The 18,939-nt window shown below is 49.2% G+C and overlaps 1 protein-coding gene across 1 annotated transcript in view; it reads right to left on the bottom strand.

The window, feature by feature from the left end:
• PKP1 (plakophilin 1) overlaps positions 1 to 14,419 on the bottom strand; it is a 42,175-nt gene extending 27,756 nt beyond the window's left edge. The window contains exons 1-2 of the mRNA XM_009950884.2: positions 14,218 to 14,419; positions 6,938 to 7,038 (exon numbers count right to left, since the gene is read on the bottom strand). Of these exons, the coding sequence (XP_009949186.1) occupies positions 6,938 to 7,038; positions 14,218 to 14,419 (303 nt within the window). The remainder of the gene's footprint in view (positions 1 to 6,937; positions 7,039 to 14,217) is intronic.
• Positions 14,420 to 18,939: the final 4,520 nt, after the last annotated feature.

Below are 18,939 nucleotides of genomic sequence, written 5' to 3'. Positions count from 1 at the left end.
AAGTCAGTGCAGGCCCTGGCAGGGCGGGGAAGCCTTTTGCAGACTCATGGGAAAATAGTTCCCGTGTGATGTGAAGCTCATTACCAAAGTCAGTGCATGACTTTTATTGCTGATTCTACCAGATGCTTGGCTGAGCCCATTTTAATCTCTTTCAAGTGGCACGGACCTAATTGGTATCTTAGAATTCCTCTTTGCAGCCAGAGCCTGATCCAAAGCCTCCAAATCGATGAGGAGTCTCCTGCCAGCTCCAGCGGATTTCAGACCTGCTTGCCAAATAGTCTCTTTGAATCCTTGCGGAGACATAGCTCACCTGGTCGCTTCTTGATCTCGGCAAAGTGCCCTGTCTGTGCCTTAAGAGCAGCTTTCTCAGTCTAAAACCTATGGCCCCATTTCAGATGTCCACCAACCTAAGTCAGAGATCTTCACTTCTAATAGTGGAGCAAATGTGGCCAAGGGAATGGAGTCCCCCATGTTGTTATCTCTTTGCTGGATGCAGCGATCAGTGAGATAGGATGCACAGCAAGGTAGAAGTGAGGCACTCTGCTGTCTGGAGAAGTGATGACATCTTGAAGGTGAAGGTGATGCTATTACATAGTCTGTGGTTTACAGAGCCACCTGACAACAATCTCATAACTTCTGCTGATGCCATTATGTGTGTAGAGTGAGCTCTCCCTATGCAGAACAGCATTAGTGAAAGGAAATAATCAATCTCTTGCCTTCAAACCTCATCAACCACCCAGATTTCCTAACACCCTGACTTGTATCTGCCCACTGCTTGTGGGTGTTTGCATGGGGGAGGTGGGCCAGGTCCACACCTCCTCCCTTTGGGAGTGCAGAGGAAGGCTGGAAAAGACAAGGAAGTCCCTCAAAGCACAGTGGAGACAGAAACCAGGGATTCCTTCTGCATCCCAAGATCTGGAAACCATTTTAGAAGAGCACAGGCTGTCACCAAGTCTTCTCCCCATGGGATCTGAGAAGTCGGGGCAGCTTGGTAGGCCTCTTCTTTCAGCCAGACTCTTCGTGCACTGGCAGTCCCCCGCACTCCTAGGATGCAGGAGGATGCTCACACACAGTCGGCCGATGCCAGCATCCTGAATTTTACCCTGAACTTCTCCTCCTTACTGCGAAACAAGCCGGTATGTTTGAGGCCAAGCCTTGGGAGCCATTCATTCATATTAAAACAAGGAGGGGAGAAAAGGCAGCGCAGATGAACACTGATAGCGTGCAGGTGCTCTTGTCAGGCCCAAGGAGTAAGTGCTTTCCTTCACTGGCAGCAGCAAAGACCTGCCTTTAAATTAACAAGCATTTGTGGATCACCACTTCTCAGCCTGCAATATGGGACCTTGTTAGGAACATCAACTGGAATATCCAACAGTCACACAAGACAGGTAAATAAATGCATTTCAATAAAGCCGGTGCTAGAGGAAAAGTCAAAATGGTGTTATCCCATTCACTGATCATGAGTCCTTTTCTGTCTTTTTCTTCCATAAGCCCCTTTGTTTAATAGGGAAAGTCCCTCTCCTCCTGCTGCTTTCCAGAGAAGCAGAACCACAGAGCAAAGCACACCAGCCCCGGGAATCACGCTCCAATCTCAGCGCTGCCTCTCCACGTCGGAGGCCCTCCCAGATAACTGGGTGTTTCTGACTTCTGCATCTAAGGACGCCATCAGTTCATTACCTAGCTCTAATTTTTTCCCTTGCAATTTGTTTGTTTCTAGAGCAGCAGACAGAGAGAAGTAAAGGACTCCGTATAAACACGTCAGGAGCAGGTTTCTCCCAGGCTGGAGGGCAAAGCACAGGCAATGCAACATGACAGCGTCCCACCCTGAGTGATGGGTGGGGAAAACTCTCGATGCTACTTGCGAAATGCTTCAGCTGCTGCCTGCTACACACTCCATTGCAGCGAGAAAAATTGCAAAACCAGCAAATATATTGTTTATCTATTTCTGAAACGCTCTTTCCCACCTCTCCCGGGTGCTGTCGTTCCACATGTTTTTTCACCTGGTTCTTTATGCAGCTGAGATTTAGGTCTTGATGGTTCAGTTTGTTCTGGCCAGGGAAGGTAATGTCCAACTTTCTACTCCTAAGCACAAAGCCTCTTGCAAAACCTCACAGGGAGACCAGGGTCTGACTGAGCAATGATGTGCAAGAACTATAAACCTTTGATTTCTTTGATAAGATTACCCAAACCACTCTGTTTTGGGTGTTCTTTTAAACTTGAATGTGTCATCACACCAAATGACAGATTTTGTCCTGGAATCCTTATGGAACGAAGCTCCCACTGATGATGAGAGATTTTTGTCCACAGAGGCAAAGCCAGCCAAGGATAGTAGGGAGTGTTCCTGTCTCGTGGCGAACACCTCTCATGCAGATAATGCATTTGGGAGAGAAAGATCTGCAACTTTCTCCCACAGAGAACATTTGTTTAAGAATCTGCATGCAGCTTCTAGAGCAGAGGGATCACCAAAGTGCATGCTTTTCACTAGTGCCATAATGGACATCATTGCTGCAGAACCCAAGCTGGGTGGGCCAGTGCAGCACAGAGCCCAGCAGTGGTGCTTGAGGAAAACAGTGGTGAGCACTGGTGGCCTGGTAGCCACTGGTCCCCAACCTTATGTGCCAGGATCCAACTCAGTTAACTGCTTCAATCGGAGCAGCATCAGATAGGCCAAATATTCCTTGGTCTGGGAGCAGGGCTGCTCTCAGAAATGTTACTCACTACAAGCCCCAGGCTGAGGTCAGCCCTGTGGGGATGATGGTCGGCTCACCCTGCTAGAGGCAGAGCACAGGAACATCTGAGATGCACCTCCTTCCCTACCCAGCACACCAGGGGCTTGTTTGACCCTCATCCGGGGCAGCGCTGGGGAGGGCACGTTGCGGCTTCCACCCGCATCATGCTGGTGCATTTCCTTCTTGTGGAAGCAGCAGCGGGGAGGTCGGGTGTGCTTCTGCACCTTGTCCTGGTACTGCATCATCCTGACAGTGCCAAATCAAACACGAGACCTGGGAACTCCCCTGCCCACCCAGCACACCCAGGCAAGAGCAGTATTGCTGCAGGTGGGAATTAAGCCTCAGAGGGTCTTTGCTGGAGGCACTGCATCCTGGCTCCACATGCTGCCTTCCCGGGCTCTTCGGGATTTGGCTGTGCACCTCCACAGCTGTGCCTGCAGTTGAGGTGAACAGCACACTCGCTGCAACCCATGGGCCACTGGACTGTGATGGTGGCTTTGAGTCCAGTGCTGAACAGATCCCATTTTTGGGGTGGTGTGAGGTGTCAGAGTCAAGGGTGCAGCTCATGCTGAGGCTTCCTCTTCCGTGACCACACTGCTTTCGGTGCCCAGTTTAGCTCACTTAAACCTCCCTTAGGTTTGTCTGTGTAAATTGTGGTCAGCACTGTACCTTCTGTGCCACCTCAGGCACTGCTCAGGCCTTACATCAGGACACGGCAGAGCCAGCTCCTGCGGTCAGATGGCTTTGGGAACTGGTGGCCACTCATAAATCGCATTGTCAGCAGGGTGACAAATGTCTCTAAGGGTCTTCTGGGCTCAACAGCAACTGGATTGAAAGATCACCTAACAGAGAGACTTGCAGCTACTAATGCCCCCATTACTGCATCCCACCATGGTCACTGTGCAAATGGGACTGGCGACTTCATCTCTGAAGGCTGAGCCAAGGAAACGCTGCAGCCAAGTGGAACCCTGCTGCCCTCAGAGTCCCTGTTTCTGGAGTGGTCCCACTGATTTCAGTGTTACCTACACTGATAATGATTAGGTACTTGTTGCAATGCTAGTTACAGTGATGCTACAAACAAGGCACTGCAGAAGATGAATAAACAGAAAATAGTCTTTAGTAATGGGTACCTCAAAGGTTTTAGTCAGAAGTATTGACTGATCCAGAGAGAGCTTTTCCTCCAGATCTATCATTTCTTTTGCCCTAAAAATTGAACATCAGTATCATAAGGTTGGGAAGAAAACTCAGAGGTAAAAAGATTGAGATTTCCAAGAAGACACAAAGCAGGACAAAAGGAGGAAGTCAGGAATAGTAGTTTTTAAGAGCTGTGGGTGAGACAGGTTACCTCTAAAATCACCATCTAACGCAATGCCGCAGACTAAGGCAATCTAAAAGCAGCGTCTAAATTGCGGGTGCTGTGGAGCAGCAACATGAACATGGATTGCCTGTTACACCTTTTAAACTCCAGAAGTATTAAGAGTAGTAAGTAATTTTCCTGAACACTATACTGGGTCTTTTCCCTGAACACTATACTGGGTCTTTTCCCTGAAATATCTGAATTTGCCTGTGCGTCTCAAAGGACTTTGCAACTTCTCAGAAACATTCACAGCACCAGCTCCAGCTGGAAAGAAGTCCAGTAATTTTGACTCCAAAAATAGATTTGCTTCATCTTTGTTTTCAGGTCTTACAATCCAGGAATTACAAATAGGAAACATTTTTTCGAATGCCTAGACAAAAGTTAAAGTTAACCCAACCTGGAGACTGCTGGTGGATGTGTGTAGCTCTTTAATACCTTTCTTGAAGAAGCAAAATGGAAGACGTTCCTCAGTGTGGTTGGGGAGTATGATGTCTGTTAAGCTTGTTAAGCAGATTTAGGCTTGAGGTTATGCGTTTCAATGTGCCAATGGCAGTTGGGACTCATTGCCCCTAACTGCAGTCATCTACCTGTTAGGTGACTGCTCTGATCCAGCTACCAGTGGAAGGAGATAGGCATCCAGAGAGGCTGATTCATCCTGACCTGACAGATCTCCGAGATAGAGGAGATGAATCACCTCCTGGTACCTCTTTCTTTGTTGGCTATAGGAGGAGTCTAGACAACTAGTTAAGACTAAATGGCTGATTTTCAGATAGACAGTTAGGTAAGACGAATTTTACCATGAATCCTTCACAAGTCACAGTCCCTTTTTCTAAAGTAGCCCAGGTCCTGAAGACCTTTACTGAAAATTTCTAGAATGAAAGGATTGTAAGACACTCAGGTTTGGAGAAAGACCTTCCCTCATTGGTAAGTGCAGAAGAGCCCTTCAGACAAAAGCCATGAGCTGCACAAGTTTGTGGTGAACCAGAAGTGACTGAACTGCTGTGTCCACGGTACTCTGTGGTGTCTAATGGAGGCCCTGATCTTCATAATCATCTTGCAAGCTGTTCACCAAAACACCAACATTGCTGAACCATAACACCCCGCAGTCAGTGGCATTTCTAACTACCCAGCATTTGTCCAGCTGTTGCAATCATTGGGAAGAAGATCAGGAATGAACAAAATTAAATAATCCTCACACCAGCAGCGCTAGCGGCAGTGCCACCTTGCCAGCATGAGCATGAGCTAGAGGGCAGCTGCAGAGCTGGGGCTTTGCTCCTTTTCTCTTTAACAAAAATCCCAGCTAGAAACTACTGGAATGGCTGGAACAGAACAGTTTTGCTTAGACAAAGCATAACAAACTCCCTTCAGAGATCGCCATAGACAAGCAGCAATATATCATCGAAACAAAACATCACAGTCATTTGACTTACAGTGTTCAGAGACTCCACCTCAGCTGCAAATTTCTTGTGGCCCCCAAACCACTCTGGGATGCATCACTGCCTGCTTACCATGCTTAGACCTTCTGCAGGAGCCAATCACTGCCTTAATGATGGAGGCAGGACACTTGGCTGGATGGACCTCTGCTCTGGCCCATCACAGTCACCTTTTTGGTGTTAGACCAGGCAGAAACACTACTGTCTGGGATTTAAACAGCTCAGCAAAGGACATTGAAACAAGTCAACAGACAGTTTGTAAATAAAAATTGCAAAGACATGCCAGTGCTCCCAGTCCTTCTTACTGAACACGTGGTAGGCAGAAAACTCAGCGATGCAAACCTGGCAAGTGACATCACTGCCTTGAAGCAAACATGCTACACCAAGGCCATTAAGAAAGACAACAGATAAAACTTTCTGAAGCTGAGGAATGCTGATGCTATGAGCAGGCAGAGGATCTGGTAACTACCAGGAAAAGCTTCAACTACCTGTCTGTGTGCTTGAAGCCAACATAAGCACCTTTCCTGGTTCAACCCTTTGATGGTTGATGGGGAACTGCTTTACAGTCCCAAAGTTGTTGGAAGGAGCCCTTTCTTTTTCCCATATGCAAATCCCAGATCTGTGAATTGCTTCTTTCTCCTTTATAGTTTATGAAAACCAAGGAAGAATAGAATACAGGTCTGAGGCGGAGGGCAACACAAGCACAAGTTGTCCCAGTAGACAATGGAGTGGTTTGGAGTGATTCCCAGTGTACCAAAAGTCTGTGACCAAGGACAAGACCAGGGCCTCTGTGGGATGTGTAAATTCAGATCGCACAAAGATGAGTACTATATCTCACCTATGCTTTTTTCTGGCAATCTGTAATATTTTCTTTGGAAATCACTATGGGAGAAGTGGACCACCTCTCTTCCAAGCTCAGAGAGTACCTGAAAAGGGTCTGCACTAGCATTGAGATTGCGAATAGCAACACAGTCGTAATGCAAAACCCCTGATCATAACCACTCAACTACACTAATGTTGTTCACAGAGAAGATTTGGTACATGGAAACAAAAATGGAAACTGTTCCAGGTGAGCAATGGATGTGCTCCAAACTTGACCTGAGCTGTAAGAGTCTGAACCCATGACTGATCCTCAGACAGCTTCAAACGTCTTGTAGCATGTGGATAGTAATCCACAAAACCAGACTAAATCTTGTCCACACTAGAATCCTCAACCACATACAACATAGATACAGTGTCCTTGATCATCCTCTTCCTCTGCATTGAATTACTTTCTAAGGTAGCCATAGCCATGCATAATCTCTCTCGGGCAAGTTTCTGAAGTGCTATGACCTTGCTACATGGTCTTGCTAGAGGGTGCTTTCTGTACAGGTTACCTCAGGAGTACACCACAGTTCCTAGATAAAGGTGTATCTTACCGGATATCCCCAGCTGCTGTTTCCTGTTTGGGTTTTGGCGTAATAGCTGCCCCTGGATGTCCCGTAGCCATAACCATCAGTTAAACCATCATACACGGAACCTGTAAACAGAAAAAGCATGGTCAGCAGGAGAAAGCAGTTCCAGCACGCACCCCTTCAGAGCACAGAGCTCTTTTTTCCAGTGAGTTTAGTTACAGAGGAATAACAGAGCTAGAAACCTTAACAGGAACATAGGAACGACAGGCAGTAGGTTGAGCCCTTGCCATTGCAGGCAGCTCATAGAAGATGCTCATTTCCAAAGAGCTCTTGGAAACTCTTGCCCTCAGACCATAAGCAACAGCCTAAGGTTTTCAGCACAGAAGACCAAGTGCCATAAAATCTACAGAGGACAAGAGCAGACAGAGTCAGAGACTGGACCCAGGTCTTAGGTCTTTGCTCTATGAGAGGAACTGGATGATATTTTGTGCTACACATCCTGAAAAGTCTGAACCTGGAACATACTTCCCTTATTCTGACTTGGAGGTAAATAAAATTTGCCTCTTCTCTGAAGAGAAAACCCACCCCCAACCCTTTCGCCAGTCTGGCTTTCCTGGTTTGAATATTAACAATCACATCAACACAAGCAGCCTGAGCAAGGCTGGCTAAATGCAATAGACAGTAAATAACAAACATGGTGGGCAAATGATGATCAAGTCTATTTAACACCTGGGGATCTGAAATAGTCAAACACTAAAAAACCTGATTTCACTGCCTTAAATGTCAATCTCCTGTCTCTAAATGACCACTCTGTGTATCTGTACTTTCTTTTCCTGAAAATGTATTAAGCACCATCATCATTTTTGAGGTGCTGGGGAGATATGTGAGACTAGATCTCAGATACATTTTGTAAAGATGCAAATATTTTGGATCAGGAGGAAACCATCAACGATTTCTACTATTTCTGAGTGCTTTATTCAGAATGTTTGGATTTGCCTATCCTAGCCCTACTCTTCCAGCTGTCTCTCACCAGTAGCCCTTGGCTTTGAATCCCTCCAAAAAGTATTTTACTCAATGCTATATTCACAATTACAAGAAAAAATGAAGCAAGTCATTGTCTTTTCATGCTGGAATTCCCTTAACCCCCTTCAGATGGTCCAAAAGAGTTTAAGGTCATTTAAGTTTCATTTTCAAAAGTTCCCAATAATTGTGGCAGCCCAAGTCCCGTTATGAGGAAGTGCAAAACTTATGCTCCAATTAACTTCCAGGGGAAGCTCTGAATGTCTAACGAAGTACAAAATCAGGACCTACCTGTCTGAAATTATGCACCTAAACTGGTGGGTAACGTCAGAAATATCCTAATCTCTCTGATTGTTTGATAAGACTCATGTCTTAGATAAACTGGATAAGCTCAACCACAAAGGCCCTGAAGCCACTAAGGTCTTCTACAGCCACTGATACTTGGAATAAATCTAGTTTATTGCCTTGCCTGAGGCATCCAGAACCTGTTAGGTGATTTGGTTTGTGGCTAAAAATCCTTGCATTTTCTCAGGAAGATGATTTCCCGAAGATGCGGTATAAATCATGAGATTTTCTTTCTGTTGTCAACAAGAGAGGAACAAGACTGCACGGATGGCAGCATCTGAAGAACAACACTGAATGAAGAATAAGCAACAGCAGAGTAGTTTCACAGACATAGATTGTACAGAAAACCACAGGATCTCATTTTCCATGGTCTAGAGACTTTGTGGGCATTGTTCCCTATTAATATCTCCCCAGCCCTGATTGCTTTGTATATATTAAGTTGCACCAAACTTGCTGATAAGGCAAGGAAATGGCCATCCACATGCAACAGGAGATGCAATTCAGCTGTTCCTTTCACCTCGTGCTTCATTCCCCACCGTGGGATTTCCCAGAAACTCCGGATCAGGATGTGAGTGTTGGGCTTCAGCAGAAGGAAGGCAGGGCTTGAAATGGTAGGTTTGGGCCGGGAGATTCACCAGGGGGACAGAGTTAGCTAATAACAATAGTTCTGAGCACAAAGATAAAACAATCCCATGATAAGGGTTTCCCAGGTATTCCTTCTTACAGTCAACCTCTTGTTCTGGGCAAACATCATGTAACTGCAGGCGGGAGCACCTGGGAGCATTTTCCTGACTCTGTGAGTGAGCATTTGGAAGAAAGGGTTTCTGGGCATGACTCACAGGTTAATCTGACCAGTCCTCCCTGGGCACAATGCTTTTCCTTTCAGGATCCACTCTTGCCATGCACTGCAAGGTTTCTAACACTAAAGACTTTGGGGTTGAGCAAGGAGACACCAAAAATAAGCCAGTTTAGGCACATGTCTATTTTTCTTGTATAAGTTCACTGCTACATAGTCAAATTCAAGAGACCAGGCAGTTCATGCTTGCTTATGTTCCTCAGTTGTTGAAGAGTTGCCTTCACCTCCAAGAATTTGTATATAAGCGCTTATAAATATATAATTATATATAACCTCAAATGTTCAAGGCACTTTGAAGCCACCTTGCTGGTTGGAGAAGGTGCCTCTCCTGCCACCACACAACTGTGATTTATTGCTTGGAGAGATCAGTCTGAAGGCCGGGAAGAACATGGCGATTTTCTGACGGAGGTGGCTAAAAAAACCATCATCTTTGTTTAGTCCTGCAAGTTTAGACACTTCTCTGCCTGGTTCACCTGGAGAGCCAGCTTGGAGGTGTATCACCAGCCCTCAGGGAGAGGAAGGATATTCCTCTTTTCAGCCTCCTCAAGGGTAAAGACCATACAAGCTGGTCACAGGTCCTGAGAATCTGGGATAAAAACAGACTATATCTCCTGAAAAAAAAACCCCACATTTTGGCAGGGGGTGGAAATACTCTTTGGGGGAAATGCCTCCCCAGTGCTTTTTTCTAGCTATGTCTGTGTCCCATTTGTTGTCATTCAAGCAGCTGTTTAGGTCTCTGAAGTGCCCACTTGCACTTGGACAAACACAGAGCCAATTAAAACCACTGTATTAGTAGCAGATAGCAGATGGGTCAGAGGCATGGATGGGAATCACTTAGATCAAGCACAGTCTCCCAGCAACTGTGGTTGTGGGCAGAAAATACCCCTGAGGGCTGCTCAGGGGCTGCCTGGGCTGCCCTAGGAACCCCTTTCTCCCATCCTCAAATTGTCATTCCCCCAAGGCATGTCCCTCACAACACAGTAAATCTAAAATCTCATTTAACTTCAGTGGGACAGTTCACAAGGGCAAAACCTAACTACAACAGGTAAGGATTGCAAGATCTGGCACTTAATCACTGTGAGCCCCATTACACACTTGCCTTGCCCTCATCCTCCTCTCTATAGCTGTTATCAATCATCGCAGAGCAAACTTCCATCTAACCCAACATGCCTGTGCTTGATGAGTTATTTACATTCTCCAAAGGCAGCTTTACACCCCTTGAAGTTAAGAGACTGATGGCATGGAGAAGAATCATGTTAAAAGTGCCATTTTTGAAGCACAAGAGTGAAAGACTTCATCCGGACACATAAAGCTAATAGGGAGCATTGTGGAAATGGTTTCATGTTAATAAATATTAATCTGTGGCAGGGAAAGGCAAGACAAGAACCAGTCACTAGTAGTGCAGGCTAGACAAGTTAAATAATAAACTATGCATGGCTTTAAAACAATAAGGATGATTAAACACAGGAAAAAACGTAGTAAGAGGGCCTGTGGGAGGCACAAAGCAAAGTCTGGATGCCTCCTAGGAGAGAAGTGTTGGTGAAATCCCAGAAGCTGAGATTCTTGCAGGAATGACCAGACTTCATGTCTGCCTTCTGGCCTATGAGCTAAAGCATTTTGGTATTTTTTTCTGTACCAATAATCTAAGGTTTTTGAACGAGTGGATGGCTTTCAGTGAGTCATCTCGTACTGGAGGAATGTTACAGGAGTCTTTGAAACACTTACTCTCCCCAAAACCTCCTCTTCCCTTCACATCAGTGTAATGACCCCCATTAGAGTAGGTGGGATCCCACTAGAGCTACAGCCAGCATAGCAAACCTCTAAATCACAGCTCAGCCGCAAGACAGTTGGATACGACACTCCTCGGTTGGGTTTCCTCAGAGCTTTGCTCCCTGCTATACCCTGCCAGCCAGTGACGAGTCACTGGCAAAATTTTCTCTAGCCAGAGGACTTTGCAGACTAGTGCTGTTGGCTATGAGCAGCTGGTTCAGCTTGGCCTGGCCTTTTCTCCTGCCATGCCACTGAAATGCATTTTCCCTGGAAATTACTTGCATTACCTGCAAATTCAGAGGGACCATCCGCTTAGTGATTCCCATGGTGAGAAGGGCAGACATGCCCTAGGGCAGGCCCCACAGACCCAAAATCCAAGGAGGGCAGACTCCACAGACTCAAAACTCTGCAGCCATCCTTGGAAACACCCATGGCTGCTGTGCTGAGAAAAGGTCCCACTGTGGGTGCAGGATTGTTGCAACTGGTTTCTGCTCATTGCTCTACGCTAGTGCACACCAGTTTGAGCCCAGATGGATCACCTTGCCCTGCTGTGGCTTGTGCACATATTGGGTGACACCCAATCTTCAGAGTGGCCATAACACTTGATCTGCTGGACTCCAAATAACCAACTAATTTTTTGTGTCCATCAGCATTGAGGGAACATCTGTTGACCCTCTAAAGAAACATCAGTTATGGGACAAAACAACGCCCATCCCTGCTACATGCAGGAGGGGTCCATGGCCATGCTCCCTGTCCTACATACACAGACACATGCGTTCCTGAAGCTGGGGGAAGCCCCGCACCACGCTTCAGCTCCTGCTCAAAACACAGATCAAAATGCAGCAACAGACATCTGGGTCTGGACCAACATCTAACCAGACACACATAGGAAACTGTCCGGGTGCAAAGGGAACAAAGCACTCGGAGCTTTGAGAATTCCCCAGCCTGTGCTGCTGTTGAGGAGCATCTCTGAGAACTCAGGGGGGGATGCAGGTAGCTGAGGTTGGAGGAGCGTTTGAACAGGCAGACATCCCCGCTTGATAGATCCACATAGCCTGTTTGTAAGAAACATTCATGCTCCTCATTAGGTTGCCCAGCTAACCTTTGGACCAACAGCAGTAAAAATCAATAGTCGAAAGTTTAGCCGGACCCTCTCAGGCTTCAACCCGGGAGAAAACCCCGAGAATAAATGGCAACTTCTTGCCCTTCCGGGATTCTGTCCAGAAATGCACTGAGAGAGCAGCTGCCAGGGTAAATCAGCCATCAGGACCTTCGTGCTGGCCAACCTCCCCGTGGTGGGAATGGGACGGCCTTGGCCCTGTGTTTGGAGGCAGCTCCTGGGAGCTGGATGTGACTCAGCTTCCCTGGGACACAGAAACCAGAGCTGCACATTTCCACGCAATTCCCATTCCCAGACATTTCCAAAAGTGTCTGGAGGAGGGGTTTAGCTTCAGCCTGTCGAGCAGACATGGGCAGCTTGGGAGTTTGCCTTTTTTTTTTTTTTCTTTTCCCAGAGGTTTCACCTGGACTCCTCTCCAAGCAGAAAAATTCCCCTCTGCCTCCCTTCCTTCCTACCTATGGGCAGCAGTGGCAGACATCCCCCTGCCCGCTTCCCCTTGAAATACCCCTCTGCTGGAAAGGGAGGTTGGCAGTACCCAAATCCCCATCCAGAGCCTCTTGTCTCATCCTGGCTTGTATTTTATTTTGTCAGGTCTGGCACCATAACGCCTTAAGCATAACACCTCCACCTGAAGTAGGAGGAGATTTGCATCTTCCATTTTGGTGGCAGAAGAAAGCTCTCCTTGCCCCCTCCTCCGTCCACCCCTTGGAGTCTATGTCCACAAACACACACACAAAAAAATAGAAAGCAGAGATTTCTTCCTGCTGGTGTCTGTCACGGGTCACTGCACACATGCCATCCACTGTGAAGCTGCTCTATTGCCTCCATTGCAGCATTGTAATGCATACAGCCAGGACAGCTTCTATGGGACCACCCCCTCCAGTCTTCACCCAGCAGCCTAGTGCCACCCAGCTTCTCTTGGTAAACCAGCCCAAAACATCTGTCTGGACCATAACACCTCACCAGGGCTGGATTCAGCCTCATGATCCAGTTTGGAAAAGCTGCTGGGCAAGCCGTGGTCCCTGAAAGAGGTGGGCAGAGACCGGCCCAGCTCACTCAGCCTTCCAACATACACCCCTCTACTTGCTGCTCACTCCAGATGCAGTCGAACAGTTCAGTCCCAGCCCTGGCACCCCCCTCTCCCCAAAAGCCTCAGGCTTTACTCTTCCCAGTGAACCCTGCCAGGCCAGTGAGCTCGTTGCAGCTGCTGGCAAAAGCACGTCCAAGAGCCAGGAGGTTTTGCTGTCAGCCCTCTGGGTTTGCAGCTCCTGGCTGGGGAAAGCTGGGGGTTACCTCCAAATCAACTTTCTCCAGACGCAAGGGTGGTGAAGAAAACCATTTGTTGAGCCTTGACCCAAAGAGGAAGGCATTCCAGTAGGAAACCTGGCTCCAGGACCCAGCTGATTGCTTGCTTTCTATGGCACAAGCTCAGTGCACGGAGGTAGACTGGCTGCCTGGATCCCTACACCCCTTTCTACCCATTTGCAAAATGAAGGAGGCTGTGAAGCATCCCTGCTGAACTAATGTAAGCCATTGCGGTAAGAAAATAACATCTCCAAACTCATCTCCTTCCTACCATTCACACTGCGGCATCCCGGAGGCTCCCACACTTCTCAGCCTGAGAACAAGAGACACATTGGGAGCTTCAAAGGCAAATCCCGAGCTCGGGTTTGTGTCCTGTGTAGGCAGAGCTGCCTGCTCTCCACCTGCCACAGTGCTCAGGAGACAGCCAAGCCCCGGCTTGTGGCCAGCTCCCGACCCCACGGCACGGTGGAAGAGCAACGCCATGAGCTCTGGCCATCCACAGGAGAGGATGGGTCTGGTGGAGGATTCCAACCATGGGGGCACTTGCAGAGGGAGGGTTTGTAAAGGTTAGGCAGCTACCCCAGCTTTAGAGCCAGGGAACAAATGGTTAATAGCACCAATAGCTGAAATGTCCAAGTGCCTCAGGGGTGTGGAGCAGTGCAGCACTCCCAGGAGACCAGCTGCACCCGGGAGGGAGTGGATGCGTTCAGCTCTTGTCCTAACTTTTCCATCCAGTGCAAGAGACCTCAGCATCCCCTGCCTGGGGTAACCCGTGAGAGACGCGAACCGATCTGTCCCCCACAAACAAACCCCTCAAAAGCACCCCATAGCATCTGCTCTGTCACCAGAGGGGGCCCCCTTGCTGTCCAGAGCAGGGTGGGATTTTACCTCGGTTGGAGTGGCCCACGCTCGACGACACGGACGACTTTTGCTTCTGCCGCTTCACTGTCATCATCACTTGCTCTTGGACCCGCTGTTTCCCCGTGCCTTTAGTTTTCAGCTTGTGGTCCGAGGGCAGAGCCAGAGTGGAGCTGGCCTGGTCTTGGAAACACTCATATGCCAACGCTGTTTTCAGTGGAGAGTGAAGCATGGCTGCAAGCAGACCGTGGGGCTGGGGGGGAGAGGGGGCTGCACTTCACCTGACCGTGCGCAACACAAGGCAAAAGCAAACGTGGCTCCTGCTGGGGTTAATCTCCCGAACCCCTCCTTGCCATACGTCCCCCAGCCGAGGGTGTCTGAGGGCTCCTGCTCCCGGCTCAGCTCCCCGGCGTGTGAGCAGGCACACCCTCTGCCAGACTGGATATACAGCCCTGCCTGCACACACCCACGCGCTCCCCGCCGCGGCTCGCTCGCAACCCCCGCGCCGCCGCTGCAGGGCACGCAGCTCCCCACTGCCCTCACCCCAAATCTGCCTCCCCCAGCCTGTGCCAAAAAGGACCGGTTAAGGGGAGGGTGTGGGTACCAATGGGTAGTGGGCAAGGCCGGCAGGCATGAAGGTTGGGGATGGACATCACCGTCCTCTTCACTGTGAAGGGCTCATGGGTGACGTTTTGTGGGTCTGGGTAGGAAATAGTGCTCTTTGGCAGCCGGAGGGCTGGAGGATCTCCCACATAGCCTGCCCATCTTGTATTTTATGATTTCCCTTAGTCTAAACTGGATCAAAACGGTGTCTCAGTGCCAAGAGCCTGGGGACGCCCCTGCTAGTAGGAGGCAGCATTGCACATGCCATGGGTCAGAGGAGCAATGCTGCCCACGGTCCTGCTGAGAGGCTCTGAGGTCAACCTGTCCAATTCCTCATCTGCAAAAAGCTTCCCCTGCCTGTGCAGGTTGCAAAACCACCCCACTGAGCCCAGGACTGCAGGGTCACCTGCAGAGCACCTAAAGCAGGGGTTGTGGAGGGTCCTGCTGACTGCAGGGTGCTGCTGTGTTCATGGGGTGAGACGTTTTCCCAAAGAGGGTCCCACTTTTTGCAGCAACAGACCTACAGAGAAATCAGGGCAGCTGCCAGGCAAAGAGTTGGGGCAATCTTTGCAATTAACTTGGGGTAGCACAGAGAAAAAAACTACTTTTAGCGAGCAGAACAGAAGATAAAATGGCTGTACAAGAAATGACATGCCGGGTTATGAATTTGAGCACAGATTTTTCTCTCTGCCAAGCCACACTGCATCAACCCATTTGCAGAGAACTGAACACCTCGGTGCTGGTGTGACCAGCTTCAGGTCACTTCAAGTGCTGACAAAGGTCCTGCCAAGCCACAAGAGGCTGGTACAGGAGAAGAGGCACAAGCCCCCTCAGGAGGGAGGCTGAGGGAAGGGTCTCCAGGGCAGAGGTTTCCTGGGCCCCCCAGGACCAGGCCCTGGGTGCTTGTGTCAGCACACAGCTCCATGCTGCCTGATGGAGAGTGCTGTAGTGCAGAGGACTTGTGGGGCTTCTCTCCGGTGGGAATCATCAGTGCCCAGGGTTTGGCTGCCCACAGGCCTGGAGCTTTCAGCTCACAGGTGCTGTGTCCCTGCTTGAAAGCAGTGGGAGAGCACTGTGTTTTGTTCCCATTCATGAGGTTTTGTGTTTCTCTGATGGCTTGTGAGCACACAGGTGCCATATTTTGTAGGAGCAAGGGCAGTATCAGAAAGCAGAGGACACACTCGTGGGGAAGATGAAGGTTGTGCACCTTCCTCTTCTGATGCTCCAGAATGCTCCTCCAGTGAAACCCAACAGCAGAAACCCAAGCTTTGCCAATGCAACACAGGACTAGAGCAACTAGAGGGTGATCACCTTTAGTCCCCTCTCCCCCCATTTCCTGACACCTTGCCCAAGGGGTGCAGTGGCTTCACTCTGCTCCATCACCTGAATATTTAGACCATGCCAACTCAAGGCCAGCCAGGGTGATGGGAGAGTGTTGCCGAAGACGGGGTGGCTGATGCCCAGTGAGATGGAGGAGGATTTTCTGCTGCTCCTGTGCATTTCACAGAGTGGGGATAAGTCTGCATGCTTCCAGTCCAGGTAGGGAACAGCGAAGCAATACCTGGGTGTTGTTTTCCTCTGTCCTACTTGTTTCTCCTGAAAGCTTGTTATCGATGCCAAATGATGTTTTCGCAAATCAATGACAGGCTGTCAGCGTCAGATGGCTTCTGCACAACAAAGTGCCCAGCTCTTGCAAACCTGTAATGTCATTTCCCCCGCGGCAAGGCACAGCCCTCACCCTGTCCCCGAACGGGAGAGCCAAGTGTTTATCACATCCCGTCATTTGCTGGTGGATAATACAAATGCCACGCTCTGGCATCTGCCCTGTTTCATAACTCGCCCAAAATGCTGAGCTGGGCTGCGGAGCTGGGGACAGGGAGCTTACAGAGGCTTTCAAGAAACAACAGTTTCTCCAGGCGAGTTTGCACGGTCTAGCCCAAGGGAGGGAATCTCCCGGGTTTCTGCAACAGACTCCAAACCCATCTCTAAAAGAGCGAAAGGTACTTAAAGAAAGGAGTTTATTGCACCTCTGTGCAAACTGCTGTTTCTACTCTGAATCACGGGCTGGGGATGCTTACTTAGCAGGGCACAGCGAGTGTCATCCCCAGCAAGCCCAGTGCACCACCGGCGCAGCAGCAGAGCTTGCGCCTACCAGCGCCTGAAGCAAATTCCCTGTCTGCCTTTCTGTCTGGTGCTTGTGTCAGAGGCACAGCGGGGGAAGGCTGAAAGGGAAACAAAACCTGTGCCGAATTCGGGGTGCGATCGGCAAAAGATTGGAGGGCTAAAAAAAAATTAAAATAAATAGGACAAACGGTGATTTGAGGGAGACGGGGCCTTCGCTGCGGTCCGATGGCTGCATGTGCGCGCACCAGGCATCGCATGGCAATGCTGTGAATCACCGCTCCGCACCCCACACAGGGACACACCTTGCGCATCTGGCCTCTTCAAAGCATTTTTGTACGAGTTCCTGGGATTCCTGCCAACTCGCTGATTGCAATCAAAGGGCTCTCTGGCCCAATACTGCTCCCAGAGCGGTGCAGTGTTCGCTGTTCAAACTTGTCAAGTGCTCCTGAGCTGAAAGTGTCTATGGATCACTGCAAAATGTGCTGGGGGAAAATAGTTGGCCCCCAAAATTGGCGACAGGGAGTCCTACCATGGGGTTTTATTTTAGCTCCTAGGGTTGCTTCTTCCTCAGGGCCAGTGGTCACCAGGAGGGACAGAGCTAAGCATGCTGGGGATTTCTTGCATTTCCCAGGATAATGCCATTTTCTGAGCGGTGACTCAGCCTCACCCCAGCACCTGGCAAGGTTTCTCCAGGAGGAAACTTGCTCTTTGCATTTGCAAAGCCTTAGTTTTGCTCTGCCTGTTGTGAAAGGGTCTCTTTCTTCTTTGGGACCAGAAAGTGACATAGGAATGGGGAAGATGGAAAACTCAGATCCAACAGGGTAACCAGGGCCCAGCTGAGAATGAGCATGGAGCTGCCAAGTTGAGGAAAGCCTGCTGAGGCATGTGAACAAGTTGTTCTTGAGCAAAATCTTCCCTCCGCTCCTTGCACACACGTGGCACCAAGGTGTTTTTGGGGTGGTGCTGTGGGAGGACGAGAAGGTGACAGTGCTGAGCAGATCATTGACTGGCCCTTGGCAAAGCAGGTAGACTTCACCAAGACCTGGAGATCTCCCACTGTGGATGGGAGCTTAGGTGAGGAAAGTAAGGAAATCCCCGATTTCTCCACAAAAAGGAAGTATGGCTCACAGAGAGCAGCTGCGAAGCTACACGCAGCAAGACAAAAGCCTTGCGTAATGGGGATAAAGTACCTGGGAACAAAGTTAATGCATCATTAAGGTGTGCCCTAACAGAAACATGGAATAATTTAGATGGGAAGGGACTGACCCTCTGCCCAAAGCAGGGCCAGATTTGCTGAACCAGGTCAGGACCCAGGTGCTCCAGACCTTGTCCACTTGAGGTTTGATGGAGAACCCACAGCCTCTCTGGCCTATCTCCCAGTATTTGACTATCCTTGTGAAGTTTTTTTCCAGGTATCTAAGAGGAATTTCCCATATCCCAGCTTGTTCCAGTTGCATTTTCCTCTCCCCATGCACCTCAGAAGATCTGGCTTCATCTTCACTGCATCCTCCAGTCAATTAGCTGCAGAGAGCTGTAAAATCCCCCCAAAATTTCCCTTCTTTGATCTGAACCAACCCAGCTCTCCGAGCCTTTCCTTGTGTGTCCTATGCTCCACTCCTGACCATCTTGGAGCTGGAGAGCAAGCCAGGCCCTTGCCCTTGTCAGCTGGACCTCCATGGGTTCATGCTCCTAGTTCCCTGCTTTTGCTGCCCCTGTTTGTGGCAGATGGCACATGTAATGCACACAAGGAGACACAAAGCAGGGCAGGACATCTGTGGGCTGGAGACCACCCTTAAAGCTCTACACAGGAACCTGCAGGTGCCTGACAGCAGGTCCATGCTCAGTGCTATCAAGGCTGAGGATACAGGCTGCCCCTTCTGCCCTTCCCTACATTTGGACATTCTCTGCCAAAGAGTCACATCCCAGGTCCCACCTTAGATGAGCAACAACATCGCAACTCTGAACCGCTTACAGTTCAGAGGGCTGGGCGGGCTTGTCAGCAGCTAAAAAGGGACACGCTTTGGT

This window comes from Leptosomus discolor, chromosome 21, assembly GCF_034619465.1.
Source record: "Leptosomus discolor isolate bLepDis1 chromosome 21, bLepDis1.hap2, whole genome shotgun sequence".
Lineage (NCBI taxonomy): Eukaryota > Metazoa > Chordata > Aves > Leptosomiformes > Leptosomidae > Leptosomus > Leptosomus discolor.
This window is presented reverse-complemented; position numbering and strand designations above follow the sequence as displayed.